The sequence below is a fragment of the Mya arenaria genome, chromosome 12 (assembly GCF_026914265.1).
Source record: "Mya arenaria isolate MELC-2E11 chromosome 12, ASM2691426v1".
In the NCBI taxonomy this organism is placed as follows: Eukaryota; Metazoa; Mollusca; class Bivalvia; order Myida; family Myidae; genus Mya; species Mya arenaria.
Genome location: NC_069133.1, coordinates 9,918,013 through 9,935,779, shown reverse-complemented (window position 1 = coordinate 9,935,779; position 17,767 = coordinate 9,918,013). Strand labels below are relative to the sequence as shown.

The 17,767-nt window shown below is 36.4% G+C and overlaps 1 protein-coding gene across 2 annotated transcripts; it reads left to right on the top strand.

Moving 5' to 3' along the window:
• Positions 1 to 2,728: 2,728 nt before the first annotated feature.
• On the top strand, positions 2,729 to 17,485 carry LOC128212140 (uncharacterized). 2 transcript variants are annotated; one of them, XM_052917432.1, is made up of 5 exons: positions 2,729 to 2,871; positions 9,182 to 9,308; positions 11,904 to 12,048; positions 13,849 to 13,952; positions 17,135 to 17,485. In XM_052917432.1, exons 2-5 carry the CDS (start codon positions 9,194 to 9,196, stop codon positions 17,272 to 17,274), a joined length of 504 nt encoding a protein of 167 aa, XP_052773392.1. In that variant the 5' UTR covers positions 2,729 to 2,871; positions 9,182 to 9,193; the 3' UTR covers positions 17,275 to 17,485. The 2 variants fall into 2 exon arrangements, with proteins under 2 accessions (XP_052773392.1, XP_052773390.1); XM_052917430.1 differs by lacking the exon at positions 2,729 to 2,871 and adding an exon at positions 8,133 to 8,308.
• The last annotated feature ends 282 nt before the right edge of the window (positions 17,486 to 17,767 follow it).

Here is a 17,767-nt window from a genome sequence, read left to right as displayed (position 1 = left end):
ATCTGTTTTGTACATCGTTCATTTTTTATGTGTTTCATTGACCTGAATAAATATGTTGAACCTTGAAAACGTCTCAAAAACACACACTCGCCTTTTCGACTCCTTGCATTACATGAACTACATGCCTCAATAACAGTTTAACAGTTGCTCTTGACCATTTAGGATCTGAATCTGTGTGTTTTATTATATTTTTTTTTATATATTTAAGTGACCTCTGTGATTGCTCAAGCGTTGATAGATTTGGATTCTTTTCCAATACAAAACAACACAGAGTCGGTCATTTCTACAAGCCTTGCCAGCACCGAACCATCACCTTTATAGAAGGGGTTTTCTCCAACCACAGATAAGTAGATCCAAATATTTTGGCCATGCTGGAAACCTTTTTCTCCCACCTCAGATAAGTAAATCCAAACATTTGGACATGCTAGAAATTCTTATCTTGCCCATGGTCAGAGATAAAACAAGTACCCGTATGGAACTTCTTTTTTATTGTCATCACACAAATACCTCCCTTGTTGAAGTCCGTCGTCTGTAGCATTATGGAAACCTTGTATTGTGGCAATATTTAGAATGCTAATTAATTATTTCTCACTCCAAATGACACCATAAAACAGTTTTCGTGCACCATTAAAGAAATAATGCTGCACTCTCCTCAGAACTATTTAAAGACCGATTTGACTATTAACATAATCGGAATAACTACGCGAAAAAAGAGTTCCAGCAAGAAATTACCTTTTTACTTTATTTTGTTTAACTCAGTGTGTGTATACCACGTGATAAATTACGTCATATCTGCTACGTCGAAAGGCAACCTTTTGCTTAAACTAAAGACTTTAATCAAACTTTTCTTTTACTCCACCATTTTAAATAAACAAAGGGCAGTCTATGCCGCTTAAAGAGCCCCACCTTCGCTTTATTACCGAAAATTGATAAGGTGATTAGTTTCATCAAACACTTCGGCAGACCTGTTTTCAAAATAATGTTTTGACAGTGCTCCGTCAGACGGCCGTATTGTGAAACGGTTTGTTGAAGTGTTTTAAGAAACTAAACTCTCAATAAAACTCTGGCGATCCGTAAGCGGTGTAGACTGCGCTATGTTTCATTTAAAATGGTGAGCAATTGTGAGGTTTTCTTTGTTTAAAGTCTTCATTCGAAGCAAAACATTGCATTCCGACGTAGCATTTATGACGAAATTTATCACGTGGTTTACACACATACTGTTATGGAGGGCTTCCGTTTTTTTAAGATCGTGCATGGTGTTTTCATATATGATTGGATGCTAGTGTGGATAGGTGGAAATAGTTGGGCCGGCGGGGCATTATTGGTTGATATCAGGTTGACATTCTTAATGACATTTTGATTATCCACATGTCTTTGCTGGTATTTAAAGGGGGTGAAAACCAGATGATCCAAAAATCGGCAAATACAGCATTTCATCGCAACAAGCATAGAATTGTCAATGCGAACTAGAAGGAGGCCGATAATACATCACCTTCCTGGTTAAATCATGATAAATGCAACATTCATGTTGATGTCTCACCTGTGTTTCCTCGTTTAAAATAGCGCATAATGGTACCCAAGTTTAAATCATATATGTTTATGAGTACAGATAAATAAACGGATGATATTTAACTTAAGTCATTTATTGTGGGATTTAGGTGGTAGACAACCGTAGCAAATTTCGAATTGGAAAACTGCGCAAAACCTGCGAAAGATAGCTGCTGCGAGAGATGCATGTATCGTAAGCGATGTGATACATCAGTCAGTAAGATTCAAGGCGTTTTTGTGGAAGTTTTTGACAATTTTATTTTTCTCTTGCAATTGTAAAGCTGCACTTTCACAGATTTACAACTTCGACAACTTTTTTATTTTCTGTCTTCGAACGAGCCAATTTTTGCGAAAATCCATTGAAACCATTTATATAAGACTGCTGACAAAAAAAAAGATCACAGATCTTTATATATAAGTTCATAAATTGATGTTTTATGCATTTTTCTAAACCCGTTAGTAACGGTTTAAGCCATAAAACATTAATTTTCGAACTGAAATATGCAAATCTGCGATCTGATCTTTTGTCAACAGTCTTATATCGCTGGTTTGCAGATATTTATGCAAAAAATTGCCATTTTCAAGACAAAAAATAAAAAAAAGTTGTAAAAATGGTAAATCTGTGAGATTGTAGCTTTAAGATACGCGATAGACTCACAAAAATAGAAAACATTCTTTTGATAATGTTAGCCTTGCTAGTTTCATCTCCTTGAATTAAAAAAACAACGCTACCCCCCCCCCCCCCCCAAAAAAAAAAAACCCCAAAAAAACAAACAACAACAACAAAAAAAACAACTAAAAAAAACAAAAAAAAAACAAGTAATAATATAAATACATATTTTAACAATTAGCCGACAGAAAACAAGTTGCAATTGTTGACGGTTGGTCGTCAACAGATTAACAATGTAAAGGCAGGAATATTGTCAACATGCAATTAGTGAAGACAGGGCTGTAAAACGAACGAATAACCAAAATGAATCATTTTTTAAGAGGGGGTTATTTAACATGTAGACTCATTCCAGAAAAAAAATCACCACTGTCCTAATGACCATGTTTCAGGACCATCGACCGACAGAATGGCTCACCTTCATATCTTAATTAATTATTCGCGATTACTAATGAAATATAACACCGATGACAGGAAGACATTAATTGTCCTGCAACTAATGTATTTCGCCAGCCCAGCGAGCATTTGCACAATTAATATGTGGGATATTAATTACTTACTCCAAATTATTACTGGTGCTTGAATGGTGATATTCTATTGAGAAACTAATATTTGTCTAGTTATATCTACGAGCAGATCGAGGAATATTTTAAAAGGTGATTTTTTAGTTATTATTTAATAAGTAAGAGCAATATTATTTACAGCGTTGTGTAATTAAATTTCATCTAGTTATGCATTATACTGTCACTGTAATATACATGGCCTGACATGCAGATTTCATCCGGGCGTTTTAACGAAGGGCATTTTTTTTCTTTATTTTGACATTTTCGTTAACGGTGCATATAAATATGTCAAAAAACAAATTTTACGAGTTTATTAACACATGTTAGATAATTCACTGATTAATCTTATGAGTTTTACCTTTTAAGTAACCTATACCTTCCCACGTTATACTGATTTTGTTTAGTTATTTATTTTCACAAATACTTATAGATGTAAGTTTAAATCACTTCTCTCTACTTCCATTTCGATAATTTTCAGGAAATACATTTTTTACAAACGGGAAATACAGAAAGTAATGCGACCGGAACTCGACCATAACTTTAGATAAATTCGGGTTTGGGGTCCACATTTAGATTAATTTATAAAGAAACAAATGTCAATTTTGTATAAATTAACTGACAACAAGATGGGAATACTTGAATCCGCTTGTCTGTCCGTCCGTCTGACTGTCTGTAGATATCTTATTGTGAATATGAAAGAAACTTCAAAGCAGTGATTAATATCAAGCCCAGTGGCGCAGTAGATTTGCTCGGACTATGTCTCACAGAGTTATAGCCCTTTGCTTATTACACATAAGAGAACGAGTTTCTAGTTAGCGTCTCATCTCTTAATCCTTTCATAGAAGTAATTTATCGTTCGGAACTCCTCGGCCATTTTTTTTCGAAAACAACCTCGGATGTATGCCGGTACATCAGTTGAAGTAGTTCGTAAATTTTTGAATTATATCATTTATGAAATATAGTGTTTTAGAATTGTTTTTATTGATCCAAGTTTAAATTGATTGTCAGTGAAGTATATTATTGCAAACATAATTAAGATTTCCAAGAGTTAAGTCATAAAGTTTAACTGCTAAATAAAATTAATACGCGACGGTGTCTCATCAACCATGATATAGTTTTTACTTTTGCGCTGTTTTTTTACTCTGACCAATGCACGTATATGCTTACAGTAAGTTTGGTATGACACAATTTTTTTTGAATTTCTTAAGAGTATTAAAACAAATCTAACCGCTGTTGTAGATTATGAAAAGGGTTTTATTTAAACATATGTCAACAGTGTTCTAAAACTTACAATTATGGCGTCCTGAAAATACGGTGCTATAACGGAGATATGCTTCAACTACTGAACTCAAACATTTTTAGCAATCATCAATGTTGTACTTCGTTGACAAGCATGTAAAAGAAAGCACCGACATTCTATCATAGTTTCGATGATTGTCAAAATATGGTAAAAGTTGTGAACAGTTCAGGAACAAAAGAACTCCGTAAAATAATAATGGATTGATTATCGTATAGGGTCTATTGAAAGGATCTTAGATGAAATTAACCAAGTAAAATGGTTGAAAAAGCACAAAAGTTACTGTTGAAATGCACCTTTTTTCAATAATTTGTATTAACTGTTACTAAATGGTTATCTTATTGGAATGTACAATATCTGCTAACATTTTTTTGCTGCAAAACTATTGTCGCTTCATTTTCATCACATACGTATAATTCGTATCTATCTGTTTAAATACTTTCGTCGGATACCCCTGATACGCTACTGCGCTATATTTCGTTGTGTACCGTGTGGGATATAGATACGAAAATATAATAATCATGTATAATCAATGAGACAGTTTGATTTGTTCTGCAATGAATCAATGCGGAAATATGCACAGACACTGAAAAGATATTCTGGCGATAGCTGAAATTGAACCCCGTCCGCCAGATCGCTACATGTTTTAAAACACCATCTTAGACCACTCGCCTAGAGTGACAACTGACAATACAGGGTTATTGAAGTGTTTTTCATTGTTACATGCAAATTCATTGGAAGAAGAGTTGTCTCCCCGGCTTCATGCAGTGTCATTTAAATGAGGTATTGTTAGTCATTTTTTCCCAAGGTATTTATCACGGAGTGTAAAGGAAGGAAGTGTCGTGGTTGCCAATGATGGCACAACATGAACGGACTAAGGTCAACATTAATGAATTTCAAGTATCAACCAGTCGCTTTGCAAGAAATGAAATATTAATGAAAGCATTATCTTTAAAATATCTGAGGTCACGGTTACATTATTATTTTATAGCACAGAGATTCTTGAAAACTAAAAAATAATATAACTTGAACAATTTAAGAAAACGTTTAAAGGAACTTGCATTTTTGGCCTCTTCGATTCGATGTTGCGTGGATGTCGCGAAAAGGAGACATGAAGACAATTATATTGTCTGCAACAGAAGAAGCCGCGACAATGAATGGCGGGGTGGCTCTTAAGAGGGCAGCCTTTCATTTTATACAACATGTTAGCATGGCGGAATCATCTAGATATCATTAAAAGCGGTTTCCACAAAATAAATGTGATGTTCTGAACGAGAGGTGCAAGTAAAAAGGTTTCGCCACCTTTAACATCAAATCCTGGATACGCCCCAGAACTTGCGTTTAAGTCATCATTTCATTGGAACTAAATTGAAATGATTTCCCATGCATAAATTCTTGCTGACAGCACACACATGATTCAAAGAAATAACACTCACAAATCAAATATAAGGCATCTACTGAATTGTCAACAACACGTAGCTCTTTGGCAAAGTCTGTCACAATCTACTTGTAAGCTGTGCTCAGTTTGGATCGCCTACTGCTCGATATTGTTTGTGGTGGTTTTAGTAGTTTAAACTCCGGGTCCCGGCGTGAGCACATTAAAGGGTCCCAGAGTGACGGTTCAACCACCGCACACCTATCCTGGACAGACTATCAGGCGGTTAACCAGTATAAGGTGCCTTCACCTCTGCAAGGAACTGACAACTTATGTACATGCCAGGGGCAGTGGTACAGTGCGAATGGTCGTAGAAAGGATTTCATAACTTTATCACAACAGAAGTGACCCGGGTTGTCCGATTCACAGTCCAACGCTCTACCGATTGAGCTAACCGGGCGGACCGATCTTGTTCATCGCCCCATCACAAGGTTAAATACGGGAAAATGACAATCATACATCGACTATCTGTATAGAATCTTTGGAGTACAGCATTTTTCTAAACTCGCTGGAGCGCGTTGCGACACGGGGACTAAGACAGCAAGGGGGATACACTACCAAAACCTTCATTTCAATTAAAAGACAGAACCATAATACAGCTCGGTGGACAATCAGGCCTTGTTAAGAGTAAGCCTCTTATCTTAAACAAGGCCTGTCTTTTTCGGTTGTGTCGTTTTTTCTAGTTTCAGGAATAACCGAATTCTAGAAATTTGTTATGATAGTGTCTTTTTTTGCCACCCATTTTAAAAATGTATGTATATAACGTTCGCTATATTGTATCTCTTTGTGTGTTTTCTTCTCTTCTATAAGATTTTTTTGTCTCATGTTTGTACTATAGTTCAATGAATGCATAGTTCTTTGACCAGTTTGATCGTACCTGGCAGGAGTAAAAACTGTTAGTCCGGCTGGATATAATATCGTTTTTGCGTACCTTTTAAGTTATTTTTTTTTCTCACTTTTTGAAATGCTTGTGTTGGATTCGTGTTCTCATTTTGCTTACCACTAAGTTTTAAGGAACGAATTGCGGGATTGATGTCACATGTCATTATGGGGGTATGAACGCAGTTGGGCTGCTTAATGTGTGTAGAGTCCGAAGTTCATCATTTCATTTAAGAAACCTTACATAAAATTCTTCTCACCCATTTTTAAATAGACAACTCAATCTTAACCAAAAACAGTTTATCAAATTACGCCACTTTAACGCTGGAAAAAATAATCACTTCAAAACACTTTTAAACGTAATTGAAACACACTAATGATAATACTTTTAACATATCATAAATTAAAACTTTCTTACATGTTGATTCTGAATTTTCGGGACCTGTCGACACATTACAAACACTAACAAGATACACAACTTTCAAATTACACGTATATCGATACTCGATGATTCACGATTCGAACATATCCGAAGATGTTGCGTTCATCGGACAATATTCACAATTGCCGAAAGGCTGTTCATTTAAGGAATGAAAGTTGAGATGTATAATATATAGTTTATCATCTCTGTATCAAATGCGACGTGTCTAGCCATTCAACTGATGATTCATCCTATCATTTACAGTGAAACTCAAATTATTGCAATTAGTTTACCTGTGCATGTATATGTTGTTGTTTTTTTAAAACTTTTATTCGTTTACCGAATTAATGTTGGCAGCAAGTTTTATTTAAACTTTGCTGAAATTGTGGTATATACATAAACATAAAAAACAACAGCTGACAGATGCTCATCTGAACAGCATGCTAGTAAATCAAAGCCTAAATTCAATCAATTTTTGTAAGTGTTATGAAAGCTTTTCGGCAAAATAAAAAAATCTCTGTCATGCGTTTTAGATAATTGATGACAAAGAGCTCTGATTGAACTTCGATGGTGTTTTATCATTGTAACAAGCAATTTGTTTGCATTTCAATTTGGATTTATTTCCCTATTAAACGTGAACGAGTGCCTTTAACTTGCCGTGTACATATACGCGTGTGTATACCACGTGAAAATTACGTCATAAATGCTGCGTCGGAAGGCAACATTTTGTTTCGAATGATGACTTAAACTAATATAACATTTCTTTTTCTTAACCATTTTAAATAAGACAAAGGGAAGTCTATGCTGTCTAAAGAGCCCCGCCTTTATTTTATTACCGGGGCTTGATTAGGTTATTATGTTCATCAAACACTTCAACAAACCTGTTTCAAAATAATGATTTGACATTGATCCATTAGGCTGCTGTTTTGTGAAAAGGTTTGTCGAATTGTTTTATGAAACTAAACACTCAATAACCGAAGGCGGGGCTCTGTAAACGGCATAAAATGCCCTTTGTTTTATTTGAAATGGTTAAGTAATAGTAGAGTTACTTTAGTTTAAAGTCATCATTTGAAGCAAAATGTTGCCTTCAAACGAAGCATTTACGACGTTATTTATCACGTGGAATACTCCCATTGTATATGAAAATCTTCACTCGTTTCACACACTATCCTAAACGAGGAAGATATAAGAAAATAATATATGTATTTATCTTATGAAAGAAAATCTAATCGTTTGTGGTTAAATGTACATGGGGGAATATTTATCACCAGGAGGGACCTGTGTAATTAAACACATCATTAAATATATTCGTTTAAATTACATTTATTTATAACGTCGTGGTGTTAAGACATGCAATAAAACACAAATTAATTGCTTTGACAGTCTTTGTACAGCTTTTTGCCGCTTTAAAATGGGCATGTATCTGCAATGAAACATATGTTGTTGTAAAAACAGCAGTGAATAATAGGACTTAAATAGAAGGATTTGTTATCTAAAGGTATTACTTTACTTTCTTACTTTGTTAAACAAGAATAACAGTAATACAATCACTACTACTACGACTGCTACTACGACTGCTGCTACTACTACTACTACTACTACTACTACTACTACTACTACTACTACTGCTACCGCTACCGCTACCGCTACCGCTACCGCTACCGCTACTGCTACTACTACTACTACTACTACTACTACTACTACTACTACTACTACTACTACTACTACTACTACTACTACTACTACTACTACTACTACTACTACTTCTACTACTACTACGACAACTACCACCACTACCACTACCACTACTACTACAACAACAACAACTAACAATACTACTACTACTGCTACTGCTACTGCTACTGCTACTGCCTCTGTCGCTGCCACTCCTGCCACCACCACCACCACCACCACCACCACCACTGCCACCAAAACCACCACCACCACCACCACCTAAACTACTACTACTACTACTACTACTACTACTACTACTACTACTACTACTAATACTACTACTTCTACTACTACTACTACTACTACTACTACTACTACTACTACTACTACTACTACTACTACTACTACTACTACTACTACTACTACTACTACTACTGATAATAATAATAATAATAATAATAATAATAATAATAATATTAATAATAATAATAATAATAATAATAATAATAATAATAATAATATTAATGATAATAATACAATTAATAATAATAATGATATTACTAATTGCAATAATAATGATAAAAATAATATTGATGGTGATAACAATTATGATAATGATGATGATGATGATGATGATGATAGTGGTAATGATGACTTTTTTATAACTTTTTAACAATTTCTAACTATATATTTTCAGGTCGGCTTGACAATGGGCAAAATGAGACCTCTGGAACTTGTGTTTGTTGCTATGGCAACTATCGTGCACGTAGCAACAGCTGACCATCCAGTACAGACGAACCCAGCAACAGATGTCCAGCCGCAAGGTAATGACATTGACAATGACTAACAACCATTGCCTATTAAGCCACCAGTCCATTGCAATATACATTAATATACGTACAAGTATTTAGCTCTGTATACTTCATTTGGTTTTATAGCAATTACTCAGAAGATTTAATAGTGATATAGATAATGCTACCATATTTTCATTTGTCGTTTCGGCTTTCCCTTTATTACACGGACTCAATCATATTTAAAGAGTCCGATTAAAAAGGACTGTACACCAGATTGGCATCATTTTTTTTTTGTTTTGTAGCGATCCTCAGGACAGTTATTTAATCAATTGTTTTACTCTTTGATATCATTACTGTAAAAACAACAACACCAACATGTACAAAAAAATCGATTCGGTGACGGGGTTTGAACGGTGTCGCCAAAATTGCAGTACAAGGGCAATGTTGTATCAACTGTGCTACGAAAGCTTACCCGAAAGCGTTGGAAGATTTAAGCTATATACCTAGCTTGGTAATATCACGTGATAACATCGACTTGCCAATCACGCATAAGGAATGAATTCTACTGGGTAGACATACTTAGAAATATTTTTTTTAATGGAAAAATACGAAAAAACTGCGAAAATTAAATTAATTGTAAACTATGTGGTACTTCAGTTAGTAAGTTTCAATGCATTGTACACATCGATACCAATTTTATGTCAGTTTTCGACAATTTCCTTTTTTTTCGCTATTTCATCATACGGAGTACAACCCCTTTCAAAATAATGTATCTGAAATGTGAAAGAAATGCTTGTAACACTGTTAAAACAACAGCACAGCTTCAGAAAAGAGCTTTATTGTTATCATAGATCTAAAATGTCTAATTTTGTCAAAAGGCTTAGTAAAGCGAAAAGTTAAGGACTAAAAAAATGGTTCAAATGAGTATATTATTCCAGTTGATGATTGGTGTTTGTCCATAAAAACAAGAAAAATAAATAAATTATAATAATGTTTGAACAGAGCGTTACCACTATAATATATGCGAACGAGTCCCTTTATGTGCAAAATGCAAAAAGTTCAAAGTTTATTGGCAAAAAGGGGCATATGAATGTCTATGGTAATTTCAGACAGAGTCATGGCGACATACATGTACATGATACAAACACAATTACCACACAATGTACTGTGTAGAGTGTCATATAATAAAAGTATAAAACACAAAGTAAGTATTTAAGAAACAATCAAATTTCGAGGGCAGTTTTTCTTAATTTAATAACAGCTTTGAAAAATCTATCTACATTTAACAATTGTCTCTTTTAGGTGGATAATAGGAAAGATTGTAATGTATCTACAGAACATTTAACAATTGTCTCTTTGAGGTGGATAATAGGAAAGATTGTAATGTATCTACAGAACATTTAACAATTGTCTCTTTGAAGTGGATAATAGGAAAGATTGTAACGTATATACAGAACAATTAACAATTGTCTCTTTGAGGTGGATAATAGGAAAGATTGTAATGTATCTACAGAACATTTAACAATTGTCTCTTTGAAGTGGATAATAGGAAAGATTGTAATGTATCTACAGAACATTTAACAATTGTCTCTTTAAGGTGGATAATAGGAAAAATTGTAACGTATCTACAGAACATTTAACAATTGTCTCTTTGAGGTAGATAATAGGAAAGATTGTAACGTATCTACAGAACATTTAACAATTGTCTCTTTGAGGTAGATAATAGGAAAGATTGTAATGTATCTACAGAACATTTAACAATTGTCTCTTTGAGGTAGATAATAGGAAAAATTGTAATGTATCTACAGAACATTTAACAATTGTCTCTTTGATGGGGTATTTAAAACATTGTATTATATATCTGCAGAAGGTCATGATGTAAATACTTTTGTATCTGCCAGTTTGTAGGAAGCAAGAGGTTTTTAGGAAGAAAATTGTTGAAAAAATGATTAATGAACTTTTAGCATACATAAATGTCATTATCAATGCAAAAAAGGAGTACATTATACTTTAAAGTTAACTTTGCTAACAGTATAATTCATGAAAGAACATAACGTTAAAAACGTAATTAATTTTGGATTTAATTTCTAAACACGTTTAAATGACAATACATTTTTTTGATTTATAATTTCATTTATCAAAGAAACCTCTTCCTTCGTTACTTAAATAACTAAATGAAATTCTTCACCAACATGCTCATTATCACAAAGATGGCATTTTCTGTAATTGCGGATCACATTTCGCCAGATAAACAGATATTGTAGTTTTTGTAGACCGGACAAGACTTTTGGCCATTAGTATATGTTTAAACCAACTACATACTTTGACTGGCAACTAGTTTTTTTCTTATGCTGATAGTATTATTTAACCGTTTAGGCGGTGTATTCAAAACATTTTTTAAGCAATCCATTATTCACACATTTATCTAGAGTTGAGAGAAGTATAACATTCGTTCAAAAACAAATCAGACAGTTTAAGCGAGATTTTGTACGACTGAAATAACTGTCAGAACTCATAGAAGTACTGACTGAAGTCGTGCCTGGACTGATCGGTGATATTGAGTCACTAAGGCAATTAACAATTATCATGAAAACAAGAATAATATGCCTTCTGTTGCGTTGCCAGGGTGCACCACGTTGATGTTCGAGGGAAAAGGTGACTTCCGGGTGCAGCGGAAGATCTACACCGCGCAGACAGCGGAACATTACATCTTCTCTCTGAGACTGCTGAAGAGGACTTCCTTCTATAAGTGTGAACCGAGTGATACAAGGTCTGTATAGAAGGAGTTCTAATGAACATAGAGCAAAGCGTTAGGTTATCATTCTGTAAGTCTTATTTTTTTACATTTACTTACAAGCTAGACCACTTACATGTTCATGTTGAAAAAGGTTTTTGTCTGGCATCCGTGCTAATGTCCATCTTCAAGCAAAAATATAACACGCGAAATCGTAAATAAATCTCATGCAAACTTTCCAAGCGCAAGTTTCTTTGATAATCCTTAACCGAGTACATCAATTGAAGTAAGGCTTTTATTACATTCTCAGTTTGACTGATATGTAAGGTTAAATAATTTTCTTAGATTTCCTTGATAAACATACCTAGTTTTTTATAAAAAGTATGTAAGCACTATGCTGTTGTGAAGTTTTGTGCTGTTCTTCCATGTTTCTTGTTTGTGATTTTATGTTCTATGTCTTTGGCGTTCACCCAGTGCCAATAAACCGGGTTTATGTTTAAACTTTTTGCTACTGAGCTTATTTCTGTAGCTTTTCGCTTAAATATTGAGTTAAGAATTAGAAGAAAGCTCGTTTCCTTGGTTAGAAAAATACACATTAGGTTCACCTATAAATATAATCAATAATTTGAAGTTATGAGCTCGAGAAATGGAGTTTTTGGCCAATTTGGTAATTCAGATTCGGATAGTGAAACTTACAAGACGTAGAAAACATTTCATGGATTATATAGTTACATATTTATGCGTTTATATGTGTTTATATGCGTTTATGTGTTTATAATATTTGCCAATATTTCTGATCTATAAAACAAAATCAGGTTGAAGTAATTAACACAACCTTTCAATTTGTTAACGATTAATGAATATCTGTGCGTGTTTTTATTTCATTGACAATTATTTTGTATGTATAATTTGTTATTAAACAATTGATGACCCAGTTGACTGTCCAGATGCTTAAACAATGAATGTATATTGTGTAATTTTCATACTTCTCAGGATCATTCGAAATGAGCGAATGAAGAAAGTTAGGAATATATGGTTCAGTATATTGGACTTAAATTAAAATGTGAAACTGTGTCAATCCCTTGTTGTATCGCCTGTATCAACTATGCATTTGTTTTGTGACACAATGTACAAACACCAAAGGACAAATGTAATGACAAAAAGTGCATACACAATAAGCAGAGACATTCAACCCTAATCAAAATAAATAATAGCCTTATTATTATAATCATCATTAATATATTTTTTTTTTTATTTATTTTTTTTTCAAATTTTATTCAACACAAAACAACAATGTTATAATACATGAAATGCACTTAATCTTTAAATGATGCAGAAATATTCGGCAAAACTATTCAAACATCTATTTGTGACTCTATGCTTTTTATAGTATGAGAATAGAATGACAAATTCATTTTTAAAGATATGCATAATATCGACATGTTCTCGTCTACGATTGCTGATGAAATATGCTTTATATATACTATAACCTAGAGTGGCAAATATTAGGTTTAAATAAAAATTTAAAACTAGGTTGAAACACATTTATTGGTTAATAGCTTTCCCGAATGGTACATTTCAAATAGAATCAAAGGGAGTAATTTCCTAAAAGCAGCGCGTTAAATGTACTGACTAATATGTGCGCAATCTTGAGCAGAAAGGAATATTGGTCCGGTGGCAATAACAAGATTAGGCGCGACGGTCGGTCTGAAAACCAGAAACACACAAATGTTCTTGTTTTTGTTACGCATCACATATTCCACACTGAATTAACTCAGCTTAGTGTTGCAATGATAAAAAACAGGTTATTTTGTATTAAACACTGTTCCCTTGCAGGTACGGTATATCGGATGACGGTCACTCGTGGTGGGTAGACAGAGGCTGTGAGGCGATCTTTGAGGTGGTCGAATGTCCCAACAACGGTGCCCAGCCCCCTCCCGGTAGAAGTTTTATTTTCGATTATATATATTATCAATAATCCACGTGATTGTATCATTGCTATTAATCAACCTGTTTTTATTACAAATTATGGTTATCAATTACGTAATATATACTGCAGAAACAAACTTAGTCACCAATTATGTGCTATGATCATCTTGTGTTGCAACAATAAAAAGCCATATGCAAAACAACAACAACAACAACAACAACGACAACAACACTATATTGAGTCAAAAGTTGCAACATTTTCAAAAGTTTCGGTCTCAGTCTTTAAATCCGTAATTCCTGTGCTTACAATTGAGAATTGATTTAAAAGGTTTGTAATGCAGATATGCATCATGCATATCTGCTTGTTCAGTTGTCTTTATAACATCTATAAAGACGTAATGCATTTTGCATTCTGGACAGGAATTCGAAAACGCAAACTAATACAAACAAAAGCAAAAATGGAAGTATCGCATTGATGTAGAATGTTCATTCGCTTTATTCATAGTTGCAAAACTGTATACGGTAGGTGAAACACCGCCAACATTAGATGCAACACCGCCAACATTAGATGGAACACCGCCAACATTAGGTGGAACACCGCAAACATTAGGTGGAACCGCCGACATTAGGTGGAACACCGCAAACATTAGGTGGAACCGCCGACATTAGATGGAACACCGCCAACATTAGATGCAACACCGCCAACATTAGGTGCAACACCGCCAACATTAGATGCAACACCGCCAAGATTAGATGCAACACCGCCAACATTAAGTGGAACACCGCCAACATTAGGTGGAACACCGCCAACATTAGGTGGAACACCGCCAACATTAAGTGGAACACCGCAAACATTAGGTGCAACACCGCCAACATTAGGTGCAACACCGCCAACATTAGATGCAAAACCGCCAACATTAGGTGGAACCGCCAACATTAGGTGCAACACCGCCAACATTATGTGGAACCGCCAACATTAGGTGCAACACCGTCAAAATTAGGTGGAACACCGCCAACATTAGGTGGAACACCGTCAACATTAGGTGGAACCGCCAACATTAGGTGCAACACCGCCAACATTAGGTGCAACACCGCCAACATTAGGTGGAACCACCAACATTAGGTGCAACACCGCCAACATTATGTGGAACCGCCAACATTAGGTGCAACGCCGTCAACATTAGGTGGAACACCGCCAACATTAGGTGGAACCGCCAACATTAGGTGGAACACCGCCAACATTAGGTGCAACACCGCCAACATTAGGTGGAAAACCGCCAACATTAGGTGCAACACCGCCAACATTAGGTGGAACCGCCAACATTAGGTGCAACACCGCCAACATTAGGTGGAACCGCCAACATTAGGTGCAACACCGTCAACATTAGGTGGAACACCGCCAACATTAGGTGGAACACCGCCAACATTAGGTGGAACCGCCAACATTAGGTGCAACACCGCCAACATTAGGTGCAACACCGCCAACATTAGGTGGAACACCGCCAACATTAGGTGCAACACCGCCAACATTAGGTGGAACCGCCAACATTAGGTGCAACACCGCCAACATTAGGTGCAACACCGCCAACATTAGGTGGAACACCGCCAACATTAGGTGCAACACCGCCAACATTAGGTGGAACCGCCAACATTAGGTGGAACACCGCCAACATTAGGTGGAACCGCCAACATTAGGTGGAACACCGCCAACATTAGGTGCGACACCGCCAACATTAGGTGGAACACCGCCAACATTAGGTGCAACACCGCCAACATTAGGTGGAAAACCGCCAACATTAGGTGGAACACCGCCAACATTAGGTGCAACACCGCCAACATTAGGTGGAACACCGCCAACATTAGGTGGAACACCGCCAACATTAGGTGCAACACCGCCAACATTAGATGCAACACCGCCAACATTAGGTGGAACCGCCAACATTAGGTGCAACACCGTCAACATTAGGTGGAACCGCCAACATTAGGTGGAACCGCCAACATTAGGTAGAACACCGCCAACATTAGATGGAACCGCCAACATTAGGTGGAACACCGCCAACATTAGGTGCAACACCGCCAATATTAGGTGGAACACCGCCAACATTAGGTGCAACACCGCCAACATTAGATGCAACACCGCCAACATTAGGTGGAACCGCCAACATTAGGTGCAACACCGCCAACATTAGGTGGAACCGCCAACATTAGGTGGAACCGCCAACATTAGGTAGAACACCGCCAACATTAGATGGTGGAACACCGCCAACATTAGGTGCAACACCGCCAACATAAGGTTGAACACCGCCAACATTAGGTGCAACACCGCCAACATTAGGTGGAACACCGCTAACATTAGGTGCAACACCGCTAACATAAGGTTGAACACCACCAACATTAGGTGCAACACCGTCAACATTAGGTGCAACACCGCCAACATTAGGTGGAACAGCAAACATTAGGTGGAACCGCCAACATTAGGTGCAACACCGTCAACATTAGGTGGAACCGCCAACATTAGGTGGAACACCGCCAACATTAAGTGCAACACCGCCAACATTAGGTGGAACACCGCCAACATTAGGTGCAACACCGCCAACATTAGATGCAACACCGCCAACATTAGGTGGAACCGCCAACATTAGATGCAACACCGCCAACATTAGGTGGAACCGCCAACATTAGGTGGAACCGCCAACATTAGGTAGAACACCGCCAACATTAGATGGTGGAACACCGCCAACATGAGGTGCAACACCGCCAACATAAGGTTGAACACCGCCAACATTAGGTGCAACACCGCCAACATTAGGTGGAACACCGCTAACATTAGGTGCAACACCGCCAACATAAGGTTGAACACCACCAACATTAGGTGCAACACCGTCAACATTAGGTGCAACACCGCCAACATTAGGTGGAACACCGCCAACATTAGGTGCAACACCGTCAACATTAGGTGGAACACCGCCAACATTAGGTACAACACCGTCAACGTTAGGTGCAACACCGTCAACATTAGGTGCAACACCTTAAACTACAGGTACAACACCGTCAACTACAGGTACAACATTTTAAACAGCCGGAGCAACACAGTCAGCGATCCCACTTTCCGGCTAAAACAGAATAAAATGTTCTCTTACCATTAAAAAGTAGGCGACTTTCATTTATCAATTCTAAACTTCTATATTTCCAGATCCTCTGACAAAGCTGTACGACCAGCTAAAGAAACGGTTGTCCGAATCTACCCAGACCCTTGATCTCTCCAGCTGGAACCCCAACTCGTTCATGAACAGATTCGAGTCCATCTCTCCTATGGTCAGAGCTCATGCCTGATTGGTGATTGAGTGGCCACGTGCACTGTGAGATTTTAGTGAAGAGAACACTTGTGCACCAACTGATATTCTGACAATTCATGTAGTTTGTTTAATTTAGAGTGAACCATAAGTCATCATTATCAACCGATTTTTATGTTTTTAAAAGAACAAGTATGTGCTTAGTTCTTTAGAAAATAAATCAAATTAAATTAAATAACTGAACACCTTTAGTCGTTGGCATTGTTCTTTACATTCATATGAAATACAAGTATGATACGCCAAGGTGTTATTTTAATGATATTACTCCATAGTTCATTAAAAAGCATGAAATAATATAAGTATCTTCCATGGCCGAGAGTGTAAGATAGGTTTTCAGTTTCCGTAAAACACTCTTACACGAGCGGCTAAGGTAGATATATGGATTTTTTTCGTTGGATCTCTTTTGTGCGCAGTGAAAATAAATGCGTATAGATATGTGATATTTTGTGGTTGTCATGGTATATGCGCGCAGT

Excerpts from the sequence above, each read along its gene's own strand:
- LOC128212140 (XM_052917432.1), top strand. The coding sequence starts at position 9,194 with ATGGGCAAAATGAGACCTCTGGAACTTGTGTTTGTTGCTATGGCAACT. Across the intron at positions 12,049-13,848 it reads TGTGAACCGAGTGATACAAG|GTACGGTATATCGGATGACG; the intron begins GTCTGTATAGAA and ends GTTCCCTTGCAG. Across the intron at positions 13,953-17,134 it reads CGGTGCCCAGCCCCCTCCCG|ATCCTCTGACAAAGCTGTAC; the intron begins GTAGAAGTTTTA and ends CTATATTTCCAG.